The sequence below is a fragment of the Pempheris klunzingeri genome, chromosome 2 (assembly GCF_042242105.1).
Source record: "Pempheris klunzingeri isolate RE-2024b chromosome 2, fPemKlu1.hap1, whole genome shotgun sequence".
NCBI lineage: Eukaryota > Metazoa > Chordata > Actinopteri > Acropomatiformes > Pempheridae > Pempheris > Pempheris klunzingeri.
In genome coordinates, this window is record NC_092013.1 from 17,641,624 (window position 1) to 17,667,033 (window position 25,410).

The following is a 25,410-nucleotide window of genomic DNA, read 5'->3' on the forward strand; positions in this document are numbered from 1 at the left end:
TGAAGTAGTGGTCTTGAATCCTACTCTCCATCTAAGACAATCTTTTATATAAAGCTTGGTTGGAGAAATTGACAACACACATTAAACAAATGTGATATGTTTTACGGAAATGTCCTGCAATTTTTTCTTCTAAGCAAGCATTTGAGGCTTTCTTGCATTTTTGTAATGTTGTAGTTGTAGAAAATTTTTTTCTAATGGAATAAGTGTACTTGATTTTGAGTATCAAGTACACTTGGTTTGAGGATACTACAGCACAGTTCTTAACAAATACAATAGGCTTTGTAGCATCTTTATAGAGACATTTGCAACTGCAAAAGACATCTAGTAGACAATTGCTTTATGAAATACATGAAGTGGGGTATAAAGATTGACAAGACTGAGAGCCCAAAGAGCAGCACAGGAGAAACCTTGTGGAATGTACTTCTTAAATGCCTTTGTGAAGGTCACTGTCCCATCTATCACTGTGTGCAAAGTATAACACTATTGTTAGACTCACACACAAAATACACAAGAGAACTGGCGTCTGAAGAGTGTTTGTGGTGAAAGGCACAGAACAGCAGAGTAAAGCAAAGCAAGAAAAATACCTGTCAATAATGGTTTGAAAATGTATTTTGTATTTTCAAACTTTTTTGTCACATCCAAAATGACCTTTCCCAGTATTACTTTGGCAAGTGCACACATAGGAAACCAAACTGTAACTTAAAAACAAGAACTTAGAGACCTTTGTAGGAATTAAGTTATGATGCAACTAAATAAGCCATTTAGGTAGGAGTGCCTTTGTGTGCAAGTTGTTGCAAACAAGCAACACTTTTCACATTTCCTTTCTTCCTAATTTCCTCTTCTTCTTCCTCTTCTTTTGACCTCTCTCTCTCTCTCTCTCTGTCTCTCTCCCTCTCTCCCCTTAGCATAATCAGCATGAATGCTAAATTCCCCCCTGTTTTGTATGTAATGTGAGAACTCCACAAGGGGATTAAAGAAATAATCACCCTTCCTGTTACTGTGGTCCGGAGAGGTTGCCCAGGAGGCTGCAAATTGCTGCAGTCACCATTAGGACAGCTGGGGCCTGTCATGCTAACAGAAGATGAGACATTTGGAGTAGCAGGATCACAGGAGAGAGCAATGCGACAAGGCAGGAGCAACTTACAATCAATATTCTCTGCCAACAACCTTTATGTATATGACCAGTAACATCCACCGTTATGTGCTCAACCACAGTGCTTGACATAATTGATTTTGGCTGATCTGTGCGTGTGGTCATGTGTATGAATCAGTGTGTGTGTGGGGTGGGGGGGGCAGAGAGAGAGAGAGAGAGAGAGAGAGAGAGAGAGAGAGAGAGAGAGAGAGAGAATGTTTGATGTGCTGTGTGAGGATGCATAAAAGATGTGTGTGCAGGACAATACATTTGCAATTGTGAAATTGATTACGGTTCTTTTTTTTCAGTGTTGTAGAGATGCATTCAAGCGAGGAGCATGGACTTTTTACATTATACATTCTGACATTGTGTAAGGAATGTACTAATGTTGATATCTGGCCTGCACATACAGGTGTTCAAATGTCATAATTTATCTACTACTACTACTAATAATAATAATAGTAATAAAGAACGGTTTATTTACCATAATATCTGTTCTTCCATATCGACAGTTCACAACTTTTCATGCCTCTTTGTCTGAGATACAAATGCTTAAAAATAATACGGGCTGGAGATCTAAATGTTGACATGCCACACTGACCCACAATATTGTCCACAGAACAAATAATGATCCGATATATTAAAAGACACAAGTTCAAAGGCTAACAAAGATGAGATTTACGATCTCTGTCGGGAGAGATGAAAAATATCCGTAAATCATTGTAAAGATCTCGAAGAGGATCAATGTAAGCAGGCCATTGGCTTTTATGACGTGGCAGATTTTTCTCCCCTTTATACTTCATTCTCCCCTACCCTCCTTTCTCTCCCTCGCTCTCTCTCTCTTGGGGCATTTATGTGGATGAGAGAGGAATGAATCACAGTAGAAGTGGTGAAGAAATAACTTTTCATGTGAAAACACCTCAGCTTTTATGGCTTTACTAAATGATCCATAATGCGGGCGGGGAGCACTCAGTCCTACAGATTAAGGCAGGTTGGAGTGGGGAAGAGGCTCAGTGCTGCAGCCGTTAGACCCCTCCACTGAAGCCCGCACCAGTACGGCACCAGCTGAGATAGGCACAAATCTCTTTTACGAGGCTGCCTCTTAAATAGCTGTCAGTCTAGTGTCTCACACGTGGCGCACTCCTCCAGCTCCCCTCTCAGTAATTGAACCATCTCTCCAAGAGTGCTGAAATGGTGTGGGAAGCTATTCCGACAGCCTGTGTTGATACCATTAAACCAAACTCATGCATAAATCTAACTATATAGCCATCGTCACCCACCCTTCCCCAAATCCTCCACGGCCCAAAAACAACCCCACTCCTTACTCCATTTCACCACAGATGGTCCCGGGGTTACTTTTCATCTAAATGTTATTGACATTATCCTTTAAGGGGTATTTTGCACTGCTTAAATATCATTTGTAACATAGACTGTATTACTGCATTATTATTTTGGAATTGACTGTTACTTACTTCATGTTCTTCCCACTGTAACAGTATTACAGCATTGTCAGAAGTATCATTTTTTCCAATAAGAAGCAGGCTAATTAGTTGAAAGGAATAACCTTTAAACTGCCTGACACAACAATTATTGTAACTGTACATTATTTACTTAATTAGCTGTTAATCTCACGTACCTGGTGGCGCTTTATGAGCCTTTAAGAGGACTTATCATATTGTAACAATGGAATTATAAAATTAACTATTAAATACAATTTGGGAATAATGTTAAAGAAGCAGCTGATGTTCAGCCGCAATTATGTCCATTTTGCCCTCCCGGAGGATTAAATGAATAACAAAGTTATATCCTCATTATAGCTGCACGGCAATGAGATGTTGTAAACCTGTCTATGCTTCATGCTGAGGCAAGTCACTGCGAGAAACATTACTAAACAGTCTGTGGTGCATGGTAGGAAAACAGCAACACTGTAATTTGTTGCCACATCATCTCATTATTTTACTGAAAATCAGTTGTGCTACATTCGAAAAATTAGCGTATGAAAAACGAGAAAAAAATACTGACGGTTCACTTTTAATGTTTTTTTGTTTGTGAGACTATGTATAAAGCACTGAAGGCATGAGTTGACTAAATATTTAGTTGTTCAGCACAAGTTGGCTCAGACGTCTGACAAAATTATGGAGGTGGCATATGTTTACAGATTTACTTAACCATGCTGAATAGTATTCTTTAAATGACTTCTTCTGGTTAACAGTTGCACTTTTAAACGTGTCTGATTGGGTTAGGCACATGTGTATCAGCACCTATAAGAACACCCAGCAGTGATGTCAGGGTGTACTATAGTAAAATAAATAAATGCACACATCTAATTCAGCAAGGTGAGAACATCAACCACTGGGAAAATAATTTAATTTAAAGTGTTCGTAAAATTAAAGCTACTTTTTAAGTGTAAAAAAATAAACTGAGGCATTAAACAAGGTATAATTGATTGTGCCAACCAATTTCATCCGTTATGTTACTGTTTTTATGTTTTCAGCCCAAACAAATGTAATAACGTAATGTAATTAAAATTGTTATTGCTACAGTGCTTGATTTCTCGTCTGAGAGCAATTTGTGATTGAAGATTTAGCTGGTGAGAGAAAAACAACTCTTTAGCTAATGAATATCTGGAGCTTCTTTCCATTAGACATACTTCTCCTATTACTGCAATATGCATTACGTTCGAATCTTAGACAGTCAATAATTTTTATTGAATTTCCACAAGTCCATCAACAGTAGACTCTGCTTAAGTGAGACGCAAACCATGCCAACAGATACTGTAAATAATGACTTCTCCGACTGAAAACACTGATACAAGTCGGAGCCTTAATAAGAACCCAAGTGCCAGACTCACTGCCTCACTTCTCTTTTTTAATATAAACACAATAAAGAAATATTTGCATTTATATAGTTCTTCTAAGCCGTCTGACGTTGCTGCCAGCCAGTACCAAGAAACAGCTGAGCATCAAACTGATTGTTACCTGGGGGAAAATTAAGATAAGGGAGTAATCCCATGGATGAAAATGGTTTTGTTGGACCCACAGCAGTAAGGCCAACCAGGTAGGCAGAATTAACAGACCCCTGCCTGTTGCCAGTAATGAAAATGCCTAGCTTCTATATAGCCTTATGTATTTAATACGATAAGAATGATATCTCACTCATCCCCCAACTGGGAAGCAGCATATCTTGATCTCCTAAGGATCTGGCCTTTGTGTACTATTGCATATTTGGATGAAGTAACGACGGTATGATATGACTCAGAATATGAATTAAAATCTCCTTCCACCCTAGTTGATATTCACTGCTTTGAATACCCTTGGAGTTGCCATATATGCAGCTGTAACTGAGAACCACACGAGGCTGTTGACAGTCCCAGCATTCATGATCCTTCGGTGGTGCACATACAGTCCTGGAGAAACAATTCATCTGTCCATCCATTTTTGGATGAATAGATGATTGCATTGATGAAAATGCATTTTTTGGTTTCAGGGGATATTTTACCTCTCAGGTAATTTGTCACATTGCTGCAAAAAAAAAAAAGCTGCAAAACAACACAGCCTCATTTGTTTCACCAGTATGTAGAGCAGATCGAGCGCTGCATCACATGCTAGCAGCGTGTTAGCATTCAAACCAGCCAGCTCCTATCTACATGCAGGGAGAACAAAAGAGTGCTATAGGTGACAGCAACAGGATAGTGATCTGAGCTGTCTGATTTAATGGCCGGATGACTTTAATGATAATCCACTGGCCTCCCCCTCCCTGTTTCCCCCTTAGGAGCTCCGTTGGATGACAGGAAACAAACAGTGCTCTGACACTTCCCGCTAATTAGCATCATTAGCATACGGCCATTATGTGGCTGGACAGTAGCATGACAGGGCTCTGAGAAAGGCTACAGCGATGACCTTTGGTGGACAACACCAGCTGTCAGTAATTACCCATAGCATTGGCCAGAGGGTTAGAGACAAAGACTGACTCCTTGTCCTTGAGGACCTATGGCACCCAGGAACGTCTGCCTTCTTTTTTTCCTTTTCCTGCGAGTGAAATTATTTATAGAAAGAAAAAAAGGTGGAAAATGTGTGCTTGCAGGCGATAAGGCAAATGTATGGTTGTTTCTTAACCAAAAAAAATTAAGAACCATAAAGTTTTATTGGCTTTAGGCTGAGCTTTAACTACAATGTGTGACTAAATGACATGCAGCGGAGTGTTTTCTGCCAGAGCCTTGTGTATGCACACTGTTGACATATATACTACACTGAGTGGGAAATAATGACTTAAACACTGTTGATTCACAAATCCAAATTTTAAGGCCTCCTGTGGAAAATGACTGTATTTTCTGCTTAAGTGCCGGTAATCATGAGTAATTGTTTGTGTAGATTTCTTGAGCTTCTAACAGTCTTTGAAGCTATAATGTTGACTTTATGACGCCATGTTTCCTTTCATCTATGAGTGCAACTCCTGTGCCAATGAGAGCCAAAACAACTCTGTGTTGGTAATTTGAAACATCAAAAATTTGTTTGGAAAATGATGTGCATAGAGATGAAATAGCTACCTGATGCAGTGGTGCTCAAATGGTTTAACCTCCCTCGCCCACATAAAATAACAGACAATTACGCATGAGCAAACACACAGGTGTATGTGCAAAAACTCTATAGCTGTAAAGACCCCTTATTGATGTGATGTATTATCTTGCCAACAACCTTAACCATCCCAACCCTTACCATAACTGTAACCTATACCAAGTTTGGATCAGAAGCACACAGCGACGTGTAGCCCACAAACAATGAGTGAGGACAAACCTGCATGTGCTATTTTTGTCCAAAAGTTCTCTGTTACCATACACCAGGGGTCGGCAACTAAGTTTGGCCTAGGGAGATGCGTGCGTCTCAACAGCTGCGGACGGACGGGGGGCGCCACTCGGGGATGCAAATTATTACCGGCAGCGCCCCTCCAGCAGCTGGCGCTCTAGGCGACCGCCTAATTTCACCTGGCGGGCCAGGTATTATTGGCGGCCACGGGCCGCTAGTTGCCGACCGCTGCCATACACGATACAGATTTAGTAAACTAAATATCAGTAGCTCCTGGCTCAGAAGTTTTCATTTTCTTTCATGACATTATGTTTTCTCCTTTCCACAGGAACATCCGTTATGAAGGTTACCGCATCGGATGCTGATGACCCTACATACGGCAGCAGTGCCAGAGTGGTGTACAGCGTGCTGGATGGAGAAAAGTTTTTCACTGTCGACAAACACACAGGTAAGAATAATAAAGACCACACATCATGCAGAGTTCCCAAAAACGTTTCTTTTTTTCTTTCTCATAAGATAAGATTTCTACAACACCTTAAGCAATCAGAGGAGAGACCAGCGACCATAATTCCCAGATCAATCAAAATTTGTGGCCAAAAAATAACATCAGTTGGCCAAAAACAAGTAACTAACAAAGTGTTCGCCAATAACTACTGGCTCCTTTTAGCCACACTCAAAATACCATATGGCATAAATTGCTTGGCTCAACAGTGTTTAGTGTCACCTTCCAGCCTCTCTTTGAGGAACTTACTTGCATAATATGTATGCACCAGGCAACATAAACATGGCAGGATATTGCATTCAATGAGAAAAAAAATGCTATTTACATATGTGTTATATGTTTTCTAACTGTTACGGTTTTATTGTTACCACCTGCTATAGTGATTCTGTTTAGATTCTGCTGATGTTTATCAGACCAAATGCACTGGATGCACATTAAAGCCTAGAAATTAACATATTTGCCCCATTAGTGCTAAGGATCTAATAATAAACAAATGTCACCTGTTATCGCCTTCAATTATATGAGAATCCTGGGTTATATTTCCACCAGATCCAGATTTATCCTATGGAAAATCTCCTCCAACTATATAATGGAAAATTTCCTGTTCCCCAAATGGTCTGCGGCTTATAGGAGTGATATGGCCTGACTCTTTCTTGACTCTGTCTTTCAGGAGTAGCTTAGCATTAGTGTTGCCTTTGAATGCCCCTCCAGGGAAAAGCACTAAAGTTTTAATGATTCCTTTTTTGGTCTCCACCACTTTGATTTGGTCAGCCTGGGAGCATGGATGATAAATGGCTCTGTCTTAGTGGGACCAGCTAGGAGACTGGATGGTTCATTCAGGCTTCTCTCTCACGACCCCCATCCACCCACCTCCTTTCCCCATTTTGTAGGTAGACGGGCCAGCCTAATAGGTGTGAGTCAGGGAGGTCAAAATGAAGAGGAGACACAGCAGCTGTGAAATCTGCCTCATTAATATCACTCTTACGCACCCCAACAGCAAGTCAGTTTGTTTTTTATGTCGTTTTGACCATGCTGGAATTGTTTGTAGGTATTTTTGAGTATCTCAGTTAAATGGGTGATTTTAAATAACAGATCCATACTTTGTGTATAACAATACTTCCTTTTTTTCATTTGAAAGTAGATCACTGTTAGAAATTATATAGCATTACCTACTAAAACACATTTAGATATATGAAATCCTACTTTGCTATTGCTGATTATTCTATTGCTCTGTTGTGATTAAATAACAGACTAAAATATATATACACCTGCATCTTTCATCAAGGTACACAAACAGCTATTCTACATGTAACACTTGCTGCTCTGTAAGAGTGCAAGGGCACATCCCACGAAAACGTGCAGCATTATGTACAGATCATCATTTGCTGACATTGTACACACAGAGGCAGAGGAAATGGCATTCAGACATCCACAAAAAGCAAGCTGGCACCTTAGCCTCGCAAAACTACTTATTTTCAATTTTTATACTCATTGAGGTCCAAATGACAGAACAGCTGGTTTCGTAAGTACACGGTAGAATTACATTTCTATTGCCTAGTGAGATGAAAACAGAAATGCAATTGATGTGGGTAAAAAAAAAAAAGAAGATTGGAACATCATCATTTATTTTATATTAATGTGTTGCATTATCATGCTGAGGCACTATTTCACAGTTGGCGTGCACGGTGCTGTTACTTGGTTAAATTGGTAAATATTAAGGCTACGTGATGCTCATTGGAATCTGGACAGCACAGACTTAACAGGCTGCATTCATGAGTCCAGACCATGTAGACTCATCAGCATATAGTCTCTCTGCTGGAGAAGTGGTGCTGTATACTAGTTGCGGATTTGGGCTTTACTTTTGACAGCCCTAATTTAGATGCATCCCTTCTGGCCTTTGGTGGATGAAAGAGGAGCATGTCATCTGCCTCCCTCTATAACTCCAGTGCTGCATGTACTGTATTTTGGCTACTCACAGAACATGGCCCAGGGCTAAATGTGACAGAAATCAGTGAGTTGTGTACCCAACACAATGCAAACCTTTGGGAGTGAGACAGCACACCAAGCCTAGGAAATGCATCAATAGATTCTGATGTGGATGGTCCCAAGGGGTAAAGTGGAATTATATTACTACTGCACAGCAAACCAGCCAGCTACTGATGTTGTTGCTGCTGCTGCAAGGCCAACAAGGAGGAGATGTGCCAAATAAGAAGGATTATGTGCTAGTTTGTGAGAGCACGATGTATGCATCAGACATGAGACTGATATTCACTGTTGCCCATGAAGTTGGAATAAAATGTTTTTTTCCTCTTCTCATGAAATGATTGTGACAATGTGATTTATTCTTGATAAATAAAGCGTAGATCTTCTCAATTTTATTGATCAAACTCTTCCAAACATCACAGTGAAACTTAAACCACAATTAACCTTTGCAAACCGTGTATTCAAGGCTTTAACAAAATTGGGGGTATTGAACAATTATTCCAACTTTATGGGCAACAGTGTAGAATAAAATTGGAGATCACTGCAGCCAAATATAGTTTTTATGTAAAGCTGACAAAGCTACTATTTTATACTCTCATCCCAATGAGACATTACGGTCTAGAAATCGCATCAAACATAACTTTTTACTAGAATTCATCAGGCTGTCTGCATTGGGTCATAGTAAGCTGACCAGATTTGTTTTCCACAAATGTTTGTCTCAGTTATCACGATGGTTTGTCAGTTGAAATTAGGGAGTTTCACTTGTACATTTTATAATAGCTATAATAGAGGACTAGCATGGCTTAACTTGGTCAAATGCGTGTTTTTAAATGACCACTGACTCTGTTAAAGCGCAAGAGAATGTGCACTCCGGAGTAAATGAAGCCATTCAAGCTATCCATGTGCCTTCTAACTCACTCTCTCCATTAGATCGCTTTTCTCTATGTCTCTTGCTTGGTCTTTGGAAATCCACTTCTCAGGTTTGATTGCAGTCCTACCCATCACGGGAGAGTTGTAATGCTGCTCAGGGTGGCTGAGGCATGCCTTCATTCTGCCCCTATATATTATTCATTTTAATACAGCTGAGCCATAAAATGGTGTATGCACAGAGGAGCAAATATGACACAATTTCTTCCATCCACCCTGTCTGAGGAGGTGAAATGGAATGTGCTGCACTTGTGTCTCCATAATACAGTGCTTAGCAGAAGTTGATATTCAGACTGAGAGGGGAAATATAGTTGGTTACTGCAAGTGCTAACCACTAATGTAACCTTTCCATCGCCCTCACTTACTAATCCTACACTCCTCCACTCTCTCTCCCTCCCTCCCTGCCTCTGTCTCTCTCCCTCAATTTCTCCTCCATCCCTCATTCATTAGGGATCATCATGACTGCAGTGGCAGATTTGGACCGTGAGACACAGGATCGTTATGAGTTGGTCGTCAAGGCAACAGACATGGCAGGACAAATGGGCGGTCTCTCCGGCTCCACCACGGTGACCATAGTGATCACAGACGTTAATGACAACCCGCCGCGCTTCCCACAGAGTGAGTGTCTCCCGCGCATAATTTCACTTTAAACAGCGAAAGAGATGGCGAGACACAGGAGGAAATGGCAGAGATGAAAGGAAATGACAGAGAGTGTGAAAGACAGAAGTGAGAATTAAGAGAGGGAGGAAAAATAATCAGCATCAGCCACCATACTGAATGACTTGCATGTAGTCTGAGAAAATCACACAACTTAAATTTATGGGCCTATCAAACCTTCGGCCCGTAACAAAGTAGTCTATCAAATATGGAGAATTGATGCGTCTCACTGCACGTTTGATCATTCCCAGACTCAAGAGAGGACTGAATCAATACTGTTGATTGTTTCCTCATTGTAATGTTATGGATTTATGATGGTCAGATGCTTTTTGGGCTAAATGGCTTTCAGTGCACACATGCGCAACAGGTAAAACAGTTAGAAATGCAATCTATCTCACGTCACTACACAAACACTTAGATCAGATGAAAGATAGCCTTTCTTGATTCAAACAAGGTTTATTTTTTGCCAACTGAAGTAGCACATTAAAAAGTGCCTGTACTGACGGTTTCTCATCTTTAAAAAGTTGTATTTCACTAGCGCCTAATGTGGTGTGCCTTCCCAATCACTGATACATTATATATGCGTAATGCTACTTCCTACTGCGTAATAATTAGTTTTATGAGTAAAGCGGTACTTCACCTTCTTGCTTTCACTTCATCTTTTTATTTCGTCCTCTTTTTTTGGAGTTAAACCATAACACTATTACTTTTGCTACAGCTGGAAGAACAGCATCTGACAGCCTGGTTGATTGTATTTGATATGTCTCCACACACCTTTTCTTATTTCTGTATAAATCCTTTTTTCATCTCGGTAAATCATATTTACCCAGTCAGAGGGATAAACCCTGCAGGATTGTTGTCTCCATGGTATGGTATGGGGAATAGATAGACTTTGGAAAGCAGGCTCACAAATAAGATGCAAAGGAAGATGACATACCGTATATTTAAGGACTTTGATGCTCTCACATAACTTCCCTCTTGGGAATAGTAAAGTTTTATCTCCTTCCTTTTATCTTTTTATCTTGGTCATAATTAACTCTGGCAGATCTTGCACATTTTCTTCAGCCTGTTCTGTTATTTGAAATATAACTTCAGGCTACGGATAGACAACAGGTGTCAACATAAGTAAATGACATATGCTTGATCATGCATACCGCTTATGATGCATGCTTTATTATCATTATTATTATTATTAGTAGTAGTAGTAGTAGTAGGAGGAGGAGTAGTAGTAGGGTTGTTGTTATTCATAAATGCAATTTCAGTACAGTTACAATTGCTAATCTACTTGTATTATAATGGGATTTCGATTTAATTCCAATTCTACTACTACTACTACAAGAGCACTATTCTACTCTATTCTACTCTAACTGTAATAGGTAAGCAATTAATTAGGGCTAATGTCAACTGTTAACGTAGTCCTAACAAAGCATTGTGATTTGTTCAGATGAAGGACATTGCTGTGTATGGATGAAAGATAAATTATTTTGTACACTTCTTCTTTTGTGAATGCAAATGCGAATGTGATCCCACCGACAAGAACCGCCTGAAGTCTATTTGTTGCTGTTCTTTCATTATAATCCCATCCCAATTTCATTTTCCCATTACCTGTCTCTTCCTCTCTTTACCCTCTTTATCTTTGTTACTCTCTCTCATCCCTTGCTCTTCCCACTTTTGTGTTTCTGCTCCCTATCCATCTCTTCTACCAATATCTTCACTTCCCACCCTCCTTTTTCCACCTACGGCCATCCATCTATCTTTCCTTAACCTTCCTCCGCTGGTGTTTTTCTTCATGTTAGCTTTGCCTTTCTTTCTTCTACTATTGTGTTTTTTCTATACCTACACTTTTTTTTTCACACTTTATCTCCCCGTTGCTTTGTTAAACCTAACTGTCTTTTTTTTATTCGTCCATAACACACCTGCGGTAATCTTCTCTTCTCCGTAAACCAGAGATGTACCAGTTTTCGGTGTCAGAGGGGGTGGCTGTGGGGACACCAGTTGGACACGTCATTGCCACGGACGCAGACATGGGAGAGAACACAGACATGAGCTATCTGATCAAAGAGGGAGGGGAGCTCTTCAAGGTTACTACCGATGTTGAGACACAGGAAGCTGTTGTCTCCATCAAGAAGGTACGGATATCTCAAAGGAGGCTGTGCTGTTGTTATTATCTTTGAAGCAAATATTGATTGATGATTGAAAAAAATCAGACACCTACACTAACTCTTGATGTAAATACATGTGATTCAGTCTTTCATTCCTCCACAGCATGACATCAACCAACTAAAAGCGCTTATTTTCATTGTTTTCTACTTGTGTCACAAATGTACAGAAACAATTTTGTATGTATTATTATGTTAAATAAAAATGAAGAAGTGGCTACCTTGTGCTGTAAAAGGACGACTCAAAAATCAGAGTAGTAGTAGTACCATTACCAGGTATGCTAGTCAAATTTTATTTTACTTAAGCTTTCCTATTTTATTCCATATTTCAAGCTTCCTTTTCACAGACATCAGTCCTTGCCATCCTCTGGCAGAATCCCATGAAGAGTGATTCCTTTCAAGTGACAAGTGGGCCTTTGCTAGTTAGCATTCAACAAAATCTGTGAACACTTGGTCTTTAAATTTAAACAAAATTTGGTCAATTTTGTTTGCGCCTAGCAGCTAAGACTTTGCAGTCAGTATGCTGAAAAGGTTTTAGGCCCTGTTCAGACAGAGGAACTGAGGAGCACTGATGCACTGAGGAGATGAAGAAAGAGAAATGATTGGCCTTTGATGATTGATTATCATTGTAGTTGTGAATGGGGCTTTCATCCAGCAGCAGTGGACCAAATCAGTGGACTGTCAATAATGTGTCTAGCAGGTGATGACCCAGTGGTTAGCTGGTGCTGTAGACAATAACTTAAAATAAAATCAAGAAGATGATACGCATACACTGATGTATTGGCTCAGTGCTGCCACTGATGGCTGGAATCAATATTGCAGCAGTGTCAGCCATGAGCATGGTGTCACTTTCATTAACTTTTTGTGGAATTAAATATTTCTGAAGAATCTCTTTTTTTTTATTTTTTATTTTTTCAGCCGCTGGATTTCGAGAGCAAGCGCACGCACAATGTTGTGGTGGAGGCAGTAAATAAGCATGTTGACCCCCGCTTCGTGGACCTGGGTTCCTTCCGAGACCAGACCATTGTCCGGGTCAGCGTGTCCGACATAGATGAGCCACCTATTTTTCAACCACCTGAGGGCGCAATCATGGAAGTGCAGGAGGATGCTAAAGTCGGAGCACTGGTTGGCATTGTCACTGCCAGAGATCCAGATGTGAAGAATAAACCTGTCAGGTACGGCAAGGGATATGACACAAACTTCTCCAAAAAGAACAAAGGAATTATAATGGTGACAGTGGTAGGATGGTTATCAGACATAAGCTACTTGTGTCAGAAAATAAAGTTATAACTAATTTTTATTATCTGAAGCATACTTTTTACAATTCCAAACCCTGATTTGTGGATGTATCGTCCATATGGATAACTGACAATAGGACAGTGTGTTAGCATCCATGTTGGAGTGCAAACTACTACTGCTTAAAATGTAATGGATAGATCTTTGAAGGGGAGAACTGTATCTGACTGAATTTCACTCGTGGCTGCTTTACAGGACGTTGCATTGGTTTAAATTTATTCTCAGTGAATAGCTATTGACTGTGTGGAAAGTGTAGAGATAAAGTTAAAACAGTAATTAGATACTGTGGGCACACGACCGTTTTTTTTTGCAACAGTAGGTCGCCTAATAAAATATATCAACCAAAACATAGGCAATAAGATATTGCAGTGGGAAGATCTCTGCTGAATATGAATAACAGCATTATAAAAGCAAAGTTTTGCATGACAATAAGTTCCTCAGTTTTATGTGGCTTGGACGGGACACTGAAACCCTGTTACATGGGCAGCCATTCCTCAAGCTCACTATTATGCACTCACTGCATCTACTTTAAAACATTTTAATAAAAACAAAATCTGTACTATGAAAACTGCAACTTTACAAAACTATAACTCTCTAGCTGCAAGTAAATAAATAGGTAGCTGATGGGTTTCAGAGCAAAATCTTTTTAAGACAATTCCTCTTGAAGATGGAGTATAAACCCCAGCAAACGATGAGCGGTAGGACTCGTACAATGGATGAAGCTGTACTGTACATCCCTTTTTTTCTCTAAGATCACAGTGTGCGATAAAAGCAATATCATCTGGTAATCTTCGGTACCAAGGTCTGTGGTTATTTGTCCTCAGAAGAGCAACTGCAGCGTGAGAGGGGAATGTAGATAAGGGCTAAGACAGTCTCACTGACAGAGTATACACCGACACACACCGCGCCTGTGCAAATTACCTCGATTAAAAATGCATGAGGCTCAGAGTTCCAGGTGTAATAAAGTACAACACAATGGCAGCGCTGTCATTCACCAGTGTCTCGACAGCCTGGAGCTGAAAGAGTGTGATACGTGTCCGAGCATATATGAGTGTGCGTGGTTATGCTTGGGTGAGTGAGTGAAAGGGAGAGAGAGAGGTTGGCCAAGAGCCACCTACTGGGCAAAGTTAGTGAGCTCATGGCCTCTGGCATTAGGCAACACATCCTTTTTGAACCCTGCATAATCGTGCGCCCTGATTGATGAGGCCTCAGCACAAAATGTGCACCTAATCGGCAAGAGCACCTTTTAATGGTGAGAGATTTGTTCTGCGACAGGAAAAACAAGCTGCAAATGGAACCACTCCTGCAACAATTAAATGAAAGAAAAGCTTGCAGATATCTATATTAAAAGATGCTGTCAAACACAAAACAAGCAAGATAAAACAAGCAGTGTATATAAAGGACATAAATACTAGTATGCTTATATGATGGGAAGGTGGAAAACCATGTGTGCTGCAGCCAAGTTTTGTGATGCAGAAGGATTATTTTGGAAAGAAAGGGGTTTTTGATTCTGATGGTGTGAGTGTTACTATGCAAAGGGATTGTTGAAAGATTAAAAACATGGTGACGACACTCCCCCGCCCCCCCTACTGCCATCCCACAAAAACTGACATATGCTGGAAACCAAAGATTCATTTTTTTGTTTTCTTTTGAATAATAGTCATGGTAGGCATGTGGGAAGGCAAGGATAGACAAAAACATCTAAAAGCTGTATTTGTTTGTTTTTCTGGCTGTCAAATCTGTCATGAAAGTCTAATTTCTAAGAGAAAAAGACAAATAAAGTGAGATATCTTGCAGCACAATTCAATTTTTGGTAAACGAGAAAGAGAGAAATCAAATTTCAGTGTTTATACTTGAGACAAATGTCAATAGCAGGTGTGACGTGATTCAACCAAATCTAATCAGTGTTTATAATGAGATGCATGTTAATCTAATTGGGCTGTACACGGACAGATGCATGATGATTCATACATACATGCACGTTAGTTCCTCTATGTGGACGTGTGTAAATTTGGATAATTTTCACGTGAACAGGCAAAATCTCATTTCAAACATAGGTTACTTAGAGGTCATTTTATCCAAATCTAGTTACACAGCGACTAATAGTAGAAGACTAAGAGTAGAAGAAATATTTGTCTTCCTGGAGTTAATTATCAGAAGCAGTTTCATTTATCAACATCTGGTGACATGAATTAAATACGAATGCAAATGCAATTCTACGCCCACACTATTTTATTAATGAATGATCAGAAACCTACTTAATCCATGTGCTGTTCTCAGTTTATCATACGGTTCTCTTGACATTATGCATCTACAACATGTGACCGTCATTCTCATGAGACCTGGGAGTATACTGGCTGTTTGTCAGAGAGGCCTTAAAGAGGTTATAATGCCCAATGGTACTTTATTATGGTTTATGTGGGCATGAGTAAGTCAGCCAGCTGCATGTGTGTTGGTTTGTGTGTGTGTGTGTGTGTGTGTGTGTGTGGTGGGGGAGAGGAACTAAGAACAAAGAAACCTTTCAGCAGATTTTCGTTGACTCACCAGTCTTTTCAGAGCACCAAGTACCCCAAAGAGGGAAAGATGCATTTGTGGTTTTTCTAGAGTGCACAATGAAAATTTAATGTTTATTTTCTTATTCTGAATAGGCAAAGAAAGAGTCGCTATATAGCCACTTGCGTCTAAGGGATACCATGCTATTAAGGTCACAGACGCTGTGAAAAGTCTCCAGTAAATGTCTTTAAAATATAATTACTTTAACCCTGGTCCCTTCTGTACAAGTTGTCATTACTCAGTGAGGCCCAAAGTCAACTCTCCAAGTCCTCGTTAAGCTCTCATAAAAGTACAAATACTTAAGTAACTCACTTAAGATTTGAATTTCCTGCACAATTATTGACTCTCCTTCCTCTCACTTGCTTCTTCTCTTTCTTGACAGCCACGGTATATCTTTTTTTGTGTGTGTGCGTTATTACAGGTTCTCCATCGATCGGACCACAGACCTGGAGATGATCTTTCATATTGATCCTGATTCGGGTGCCATCACACTGGGCAAGATTTTGGACCGAGAGACTGCAGGCTGGCACAATATCACTGTGAAGGCTGTAGAAGCAGGTATGTTGTTTACCATTTCAAAGCAGAGTTATTACACATACTGTAGGATTTGTACACCTACACAAAAGTGTGATGGTATTTATTATCTGATGATTTATCTGACAAAATTTCTGGAAGTCGCTGAAACTTTTCCAAATCCATTTCAACAAGTGTATTTAATTAACTGCACCAGGTAAAGTCTGAGCCTAATGAGTCGTTCTAAAGGCTTGTTTTTGACATTTTCTCTCCTGGATCTTAACTAGTCAAAGTTCTGAAGAGACTTGACATCGAGATAACTGCACTGTAGTAACAATGAAATTAACAAATAATTAAAATTCATCCGCATAACAGTTATAGTTAGCTAATTAGCCATGCTCTCTCTTCTCATCACACTGGGAAAACCGAAGGAAACAATGAAACAAAACTTAGATGAGGGGCTACTAAAACTCATCTAAAGAAGAGAACTTGCATTTGTTCGAACAAATCACAATCCAGTTTTTCAAACAAAAAAGTTAAAATTGTTCTAAGGATTGGCAAGCTTTGTGCACAGCCAGTGCCTGCCAGTGAAGGAGACCGTACAAGTTGAATTAGCTGTCCAACATTTGCCGACTCCCACCAGGGGTGATAAGGGGTGACAGACAACTTCAAACTGCTCTGCGTCATTAGCTACCAAAGCTTTTGGCACATTCTCAGACGGGGAGTGTTGTGGCTTTTAGCTTTGAGAAAGACAGAGAATAAGAAAGTAATGTACAGTAGTAGAACAGCACTTAAATGGATGTTCATCTGAGATCAACACACAGCGTAAGTGTCATCGGATGAAAATGGATAAATAACTCATTAGTAGTTTTAAAAGAAAATGTTCTGAGGTTTTGCATGTTTGGTCTGGTGTGTATGTCTAGTATGACTGGTCATAACTGAAACATTTTTAACAAGCATTGCCAATGTAAACATAACTTTTACATCGTTAGACAACATAAATAACTTCTTCTTAGTTTAGATGTATTTGTTGTTAGACCTGTCAATCAATTTAGGATTTTCTTAACCACTGGATCACAAATATCTTCACTGTATTACTCAGCTTAACAGGCAAAAAAAACCCCGCACTCTGGTGGTTTTCATATGCTCTGTCAACCCATCAAGGACGTCATAGCCCTCGGTGGTCGCCATCAATGTCATCTTTCTGATACCAGGGTGAAAACACAGTCATCATTTCATCTCTTCTCGTCTTGGAGCTGACAAACACATCACGGAAAATGAAGGAAGAACATACATTCTTTCTTCTCATTTAGTCCTTTTGTCCCTGCAAAGAAAATGAAGAATGTAATAACTTGCGGGCGCTGGGAAGTTATTACTATACCATTAGAAGTAAACTTGAGAAAGGAGGAGGCTTGGTATTCACCACTTTTTCAATCTCATACAGATGAAGTGATTCTGGGATTGCAGTGAAAGCGGAGGAGATTGCATTCCACATCTAACTGGTAACCACCATCACCCACAAGTAGGAAGCAGAAAACAATGCACATAAACAAAGCTGACTCGAAAACGTCTTCATATTTGTTCCTCCCTCATATAGCCTCAAACTGTGATTACGTCAAAAATCAATATAGCCTAAACTGAATGGTAAGCAGTCTCACCCAACACAAACATTAAGACAAAATTAGACTAGTGTCTTTTTTTTTTTTTTTGAGCCGTAATTCCCAGACCAATTTGGGCGCTTTTGTGCTCTGCCTCTTTGTGCCTGGCATTATGTCACAGGCACATTTTAATGTTAATTGAACATTTAAAGTGGCCCTAACCCTTCCAATATCAGACATAAACACATGCCTGCACTTGATAGATAAAGCCTCTCACATTGCCTTCCAAGGAAACATCCGGACGGACAGAGTCAGTGGTCAACGCCATCAGAATTCCAATCCAGAATTTTTCTTTATCGCCTTTTAGAGTCGTGAGAGCTGGAGACACCCAGACAGGAGGCAGAAAAAAAAACAAAAAATGGAGGGATGCAGAAAGAGAAGAAAAAAAAAAGGCCACAAGAGAGATAGAAATAGAGGGGGGATGGGACTTGTAAAGCAGCTAGCTGGAGTGTTTTAAGAAAGGACTTCATTTTCTCCATAATGATTTTGTTCTTCTTTTTTTGTTGGGTCCCTCTGCTCATTAAGGCTGGAGAGCCACAAGGTCATCTTGTCTGAGGACATTGTTAAAACTAGAGTTTTGTGGCACAACCCTTAATTATTCCCCCAGTCCATTACCGACCTTTGAACTATTGCATTGCCACTGTATCAGTATTGGACAAGTGACAACAGCTTTCTGACATGCTCGTCGGAGTCTGTGCCCAAGGATTAACCCCAGCTACAAAACTGCAAGAAACGCACTAAATGTCAATTGCCTCACATGTGTGTGTGGACTAAGTAAAGATGTTTTAGTTCAAGTGCAGCTATGAGCAGACTGCACGGTGATGATAGCTAACCAATCAAACACACACGCAACATGTCTTCAAATTCACCCAATTAAAAGTAGCGTCTCTTCCTGCAGACATTGTCACTGTAAAAGCGGAAACAGCCTCTCATCTGTATAGCACTCGTCTCCCTTCCAGAGAACACAGAATCTCCTGAGTACAGGAGGAGCATTTAACTGCTCTGTCACTAGCCGGGGTACTTGTATTGCCTGACAGTCACCTCCATAGAAACATATTGGGGTAAGTTAGAGTGACATATAATTTTCCAGAACTGATGGCAAGTATGATATCACCTTGCAAAACTGCTTTTTTACCCAGACAGGTAGGTAGAAAAAAAAACAGCATCACCCTAAGGGCAAAAAGATACCGAAGTAGCTGGAAAGTCTTTATCTCTTGCACTGTTCCAGGGAAGAGACATTTTCTACAGCATAACTTTTCTCACCTGCTGTCTGGCAAACAAATGCAGACTGTTTGATTTTCATGGTGTTAGAACATAAGTCTCTCTGACTCCAAATGAATCACACACTTGTTGCAACATCGCAAACGGAGATGAGTGTGTTTCATTCAAAGATGGAAAAATCAAATAAAAGCTGGAAAATGCAAAAGATAAACGGACCTAAAGAGCAAAGCAAAAAAAGGATAAAAACAGGAAGTCCTATTTGCAGAGTACCATACGTAGTTCACATTAAACTGTGAGTCAAACTGAGATGAAATTTGGTAACTAAGTGCAGAACAGTGGATGTTATTATGCACTGCAGAGGGCTCAAAGTGCTCTCGTTGGATGAATGTACTGTAGATGCTATTGTTGTGAAAAGCACATCTGTCAACAAGGGTTGGGAGACATAATAATCTGTAATCAGGGGCCGGAGGTTGTGACATGGCTAATGTGTACTGCTGGTCTGTCCCGTTATATAATCACTCACATGTCATTACTGTCAGTGGAGTTGCGGAGGAGGAGGAAATCCTGAATACTCAAGCAGTTGTTTGATGTGTTCTGTTTTTGTAGGTTGACATAATTAATTTGTCAAATAGTGATCACGCATAGTACATAGTTTGCTTGTGGGAATTTTCTGCCACTGAAGGCCAAAAAATTGCTCACATGCATTGAATTAGTCTCAGAAGGGAGTGCAGCATGTTCATAATCACATTGTTGCTCTGATTACCATTTCTAATTTGACTGTTGCGAAACTTGGGGTAATTGTGTTGCAAAGTGTGTGGTAGTATAAGATTGATCATTGATCATTGATTGATCAAGAAGATTGTTATTAGCTAAAAGTGACATGCTGACTTATTTACTACAAAATGAGGTGCAATGACATGCTTTACAATTGTAAGTGATATTTTGTCCGTCATAGAAAATGTGCCAAAGATTCCAATGTGGTGAAGTAATGAGGTGACACATAAGGGTCAGTTTGGTTGGTGTGTGTGTGTGTGTGTGTGTGTGTGTGTGTGTGTGTGTGTGTGTGTGTGTGTGTGTTTTTCTATCCTTAATGGGGCCGTTACCAGTATAGAAACCGACCTTGTGAGGACCAGTACCCTGATGGGGACCAAAGCCTGATTTTAATGAGGCAAAACATAATTTCTGAAGTCCCGGTTAAGGTTGTGGTAAGATGTGAATTGAGGTGAAGTGAAGGTTATAGTTAGCCATGAATTGGTTATTGTTAAGTTTAGGGTTTTCAGTTATTCAAATCATATCCAACGGTTGCTGCTAAAGGCAGTGGCGGCAAAGCACATGAACAAAAACGTTCATATCAGATTTTGCAGAGAACACTTCCACCAGCCAAGTAGGCCCTCAGTTCGCAAAGACATGGACTCAGCAGGAAATCAAAGCAGCATATTATTCGGGAGAGATGTGAAATATCTTCTTAGGAAAGCATATGAAGAGTGTTCTAAACTTGTATTGCACCTCTTTGCCAAGACCAAAAAAAGTACCATGTTGATTAGATGATGGAACCCCTTCACAGTTTTCAATCACCAGTGGAGGTGTGTTGGCAGAGACACTATGAGGTTATGATTGCTGCCAGTTTATTTCTCTGTTTCCAAACAAAGGATGTTGCAGATTTTCTTTCTGGAAAGGGTAACTCTGGCAGCAATGCTCATTTCTATTAGATGATACTGGCAAAACAGTCTTGCATTACATCGTGACATGTGCCTTGACATCAGCGGACAAAAAGGCACCTCATTTGTGACTTATCGAGACTGTGCAGATACCTCAGAGGGAGAGCGGGGATATTAAGAGTAAAAAAAATGGCTAGAATATACCCTAGCTGTACAAGATCATTTAAGAGGTTGTTTTAAGATTATTATGACTCTAACCATCCAGTATTGTCACAAAACGTAATCATGTCACATTGTTAGACCACTACAAAGCTTCCCCACGGAATATAAATCTGGATAAAGTTTGACTGAAAAGCAAGAAACATTATGCTCGTAAAGAACCAAGGACAATGCTGGAGAATATCTTTTGTCACATAATCATCAGCTTTTGTGATGAAGCATCGGTTAGCGTGTGTAGTATTTTTTATATAGCCGAGTATGTTTCTGGGCGGCTCTAATTGGTTACTTGGCTGATCAGTTTCTAATGCTTGCATCATGTATTACAGTTCTTGTTAACGTGGGTAGAATACAAAGCAAGTTGTTAGTGTGCAGTTAGTGCTTAGGTGGAAACTCTAAGTGTGATTTCATGCATTTGTTTGGTTGTATTAGTTTAGTGAAATTGTTGTTTGCGTTCATTTTGCCCTGAAAGGTTGTTTTTTTCTTTTGAATGACAAGCAGCACAGAGAAAACCTTTGCATTTAGAAACATATTTGATTCTCCGTGGCGTAACAGATGTGTGTGTATTCCCAGTTGTTAAACCAGTTTAATCTTGACAGTGGTGAGAATTATTTTCCTTATTTGTCGGTTGAATATTGTAATGGAAATGTGTGGCTGTCACCGCACACGTGACTCAGCACCTGAATCTGTTTGCTTTTGTGAAAACATTTGTCATTGAAAAAGGGTTCTTGCGGAGTGTTTGGTTTCCTTTTAAGTGTGTACTGTATAATTTAACAATTTTAGTGAACATTTTCAATTATTCAGTGTCATCGGAGGGCCTTGAAATGTTTTGTGTTGTTTACATGGTGGCATTTACAGCAGTTAGTTCTTAAACACAGGAACGCTCAAAGTGTAATAAAGAGATTTTGGTCAAACGCGGGTGCATCTGTGTAATATTGGAACTATGTAACTGAAGAAAAATGTCTGTAATACTTTTTTGCCTCTGTGGTACATAGCCGGGCCTCTGGCTCAGTAAAGAGACCACAAGCAGACACTGTTGGGTACATTTGTATCCTCATTTTCCCCTCCTGACAAAAGTGACATTTAAACCAAACTGTTTCCTCCAGCAAAGAAAATGAACCATTTGGTCACAAGGAGCATGACACTCCCGACAAACACACACACACACACGCGCAGGGACGCACATGTATGAAAGATGTGCACACACACTCTCACAGGCTCTGTTTTCCCTGAAGTTATGTCAGTATAATTCAGTGCCTAAGAGATCAACTATACAGTCGTTCTGAAAGATTCGCAACAGCTGGTGAGTGCTGCACAGATGCAGAACATGCCAATAATCTGTTGAAATCCTTTTATTCTTCTTCTCTATCTGCAGACAGATTTAGAACAGCACCACTTGGTCCAGATGAATGAACCTGTCTCACTGAATAACTCCTCTTCCCCCGTGGAGGGGGGTTTGGGCTGGGTAGAGGCGGGGCATTCTCACATTGTTTCATCTGTTTTCAATTCTTTGAATTGAAATGTAAAATGTGTAACATCTGATGATTGCTGGTTTTCATTCTGGCTCAGCGGGGACAGACGCATAATGTGAAGACGAAATTAGAAGAAGAGGAAGACGAGAGGAGATATCTAGCACTGGTGGAGCTCACTGTGCGTTTCTCTTCTTGCTGCTCTTGCAAAAAGCAGTCAATTAAAACCCTGCATTGATGTGAGGATTATGCTATTAGTTGAGACCAGCGTTCTCATTAGCAGCTATGCCACTGCTGGGCAGAACTGTGTGGTGAGATAGAGGGAGAGGAGAATGTGTCTGCAAAACTGTTGATTATCGGTCTGCTTGACTGTCTTTGGTATACCTGTCTTGTCTTTTTCTTCTATCTGGCTTGTGGCCCACTTGTCACCATTTCTGTCATCCGCACTGTTCATAGATGGAAGAAAATCATTGACCAGCAAATTTCTGTTAGACTTTTTTAAGCTTGAAATGTACTTTTGGACATGTTGCTAATGCCAGAAAATCCAAATATGGGCAACAAAGAGATGAGATGGAGCTGAGGTGGGGCAAGAAAGCAGCAATTACCACAGCTGAGAGTGAGGATGATTTATCAGTTAATGCAAACACTCCTCCAAACATGTCATTCTTTAAGCATTATTGTTCTTTCTGGGACAATGATTTCAGAAACTGCTGTGAAGACACAAACTAGAGAAGAAGTAGTTGCTGCTGATACCTCAAACCCTTATGAATAAAAGACTGACTTTGTAGAGAGAAGTTCAGGCTCTGTCTAAGGACCTCAGCCCAGTCTCCAGGGACAAGACCAATTGGAAAGTATCAGAAATGACAGTAATAATCATTAGTAAAACTACCAATTTTTTTTACATATGATCACTTGTAGTTGTGCAAACAATATATTTGGAATCGTGTTGGTTGTTTATTTACTGTAGCATCAAAAAAGAATTATTGTGAGCTCTACCAACAGTCAGTTTGTGCTATATTTGTGATCTTGATCTTAACCTAACCATAACCTTGACCATAAGATTTCCTTGAATTTACCTGAGTAGTTGTCCAAATTCATGTATGACAGGCTTAGCAGATAAAAAGAAAAAAACACTGATCAGTCATTTTCATATGAAGACTTTGTATGAATTTGTTGTTTAGGCACTTAGCTCAGACTTATCTTATGGTAATTGTTACTACTATAAACTACTCATTAAAATTGCAAATGATAACCAGGATCACTTAACGGTGTTAATTTCGTTTTTACATATACACACATCTGCTATTTCACAGTGTGAGGGTACTCATTCTTAAGAGCGAGTTCACTTAATTGCACTTAATTATCTGCTATATTTACATAACTGCGACAATTTAAATCCACTACAAGGATTTGTGTGTGTTTTTTCCACCACTGGATTTTTGTCAGTGGCTGCATGTTGTCACATTTTCTTTAGGGTGCATGAACTGGGTGGTGACAGCTGTGCATGTTGATTTATTCATAAGCTTTGTACTCTAATTAGTCAGGATATCCAGACCACTTGAAACAACCAGATCACTAATTTAACACAGAGATAATGTTCTTTCTCTCTCTCTCTCTCTCTTTCTATTTCTCTCTCCAACTCCTCACCCACTGTACTGTACATTGTGTTTTATATGAGTAAAATGGAAGCTCTATCAGGCAGTATCATATGATTAAGAATGGGAATTAAGATTTAAGAATTGAGATGTGCTAATTTGAAGTGGGTTTTGATTGTGCTAATTATATAATCTCTTCCAGTCCCACGTTTATATTTTGGCCCATCAAGAAAAATGCCTTGAGAGTGCATTGTGGTGTTATTCTTGTGTGTTATCCACTTGAAAATCTACATGTAGAATACAATAACAGCACTCGCAATTTTGGCAAATGCATTTATTTGTCATTATCACCATCTCAGACTGTTTAAAAGTTAAACACTGTAGTGTCATTATCGGATAGTGAGTACCTAGAGACAAAAATGGAATCTTTGGTGCAATTTTCATGTCAGTCACTGGTGTCAGAAAGTGTTATTCAGGTAATGGGTGCAATTTCTAGAGGCATTAGTATAAATCCGTCAGCAGTTAGCCACAATGCCAAAATCTGGTGCCTACTTCCTTGTGGAAAATTGCATCTATCTCTGAGTCTTGTCTCACTTATACTGAAGACAAGAAGACCATTAAGCGTTGTGCCCATGGACTCTTAAACCTTGTCTACACCAGCCTCTTATGGTAAAATCAGCGTGTCAGCAGCATATCAGCAGCGCCCTCAACCCTCTGTCAATGTCTGTTCAGCCATAAGACTGCTGTGTCATCAGTTACATTTTGGCAGCGCTCACAGCCCAATACACAATCCCTGTAATTATGCACATAAGTGAAGAAATTGAAATGTAAAAATACACTCTGGGCCGCAATCATGCGCCGAAACTGCTGGTGAAATGCAGGTCTTTATGCAACCTGCGTAAACAGCTTTATTGATTAAAGCAAACGCGTATCAATACACAAGCTGAACGACTGAAAGCTATTGCTGAGACTCCTCCAGTGTAGACAGCCTGTTACAGTGTAGACACACGGCAACCAGCATCAGGACCTCAATTGTTCAGTTGACTGGCACTAGTGTTGTGGTGTTGCT

The 25,410-nt window shown here is 39.9% G+C and overlaps 1 protein-coding gene across 1 annotated transcript in view; it reads left to right on the forward strand.

The window, feature by feature from the left end:
- LOC139209338 (cadherin-22) overlaps positions 1-25,410 on the forward strand; it is a 65,460-nt gene that overhangs the window by 17,532 nt on the left and 22,518 nt on the right. Inside the window, exons 3-7 of the mRNA XM_070838991.1 lie at positions 6,263-6,382; positions 9,797-9,964; positions 11,951-12,132; positions 13,081-13,337; positions 16,433-16,569. Coding sequence (XP_070695092.1) covers positions 6,263-6,382; positions 9,797-9,964; positions 11,951-12,132; positions 13,081-13,337; positions 16,433-16,569 — 864 coding nt within the window. The remainder of the gene's footprint in view (positions 1-6,262; positions 6,383-9,796; positions 9,965-11,950; positions 12,133-13,080; positions 13,338-16,432; positions 16,570-25,410) is intronic.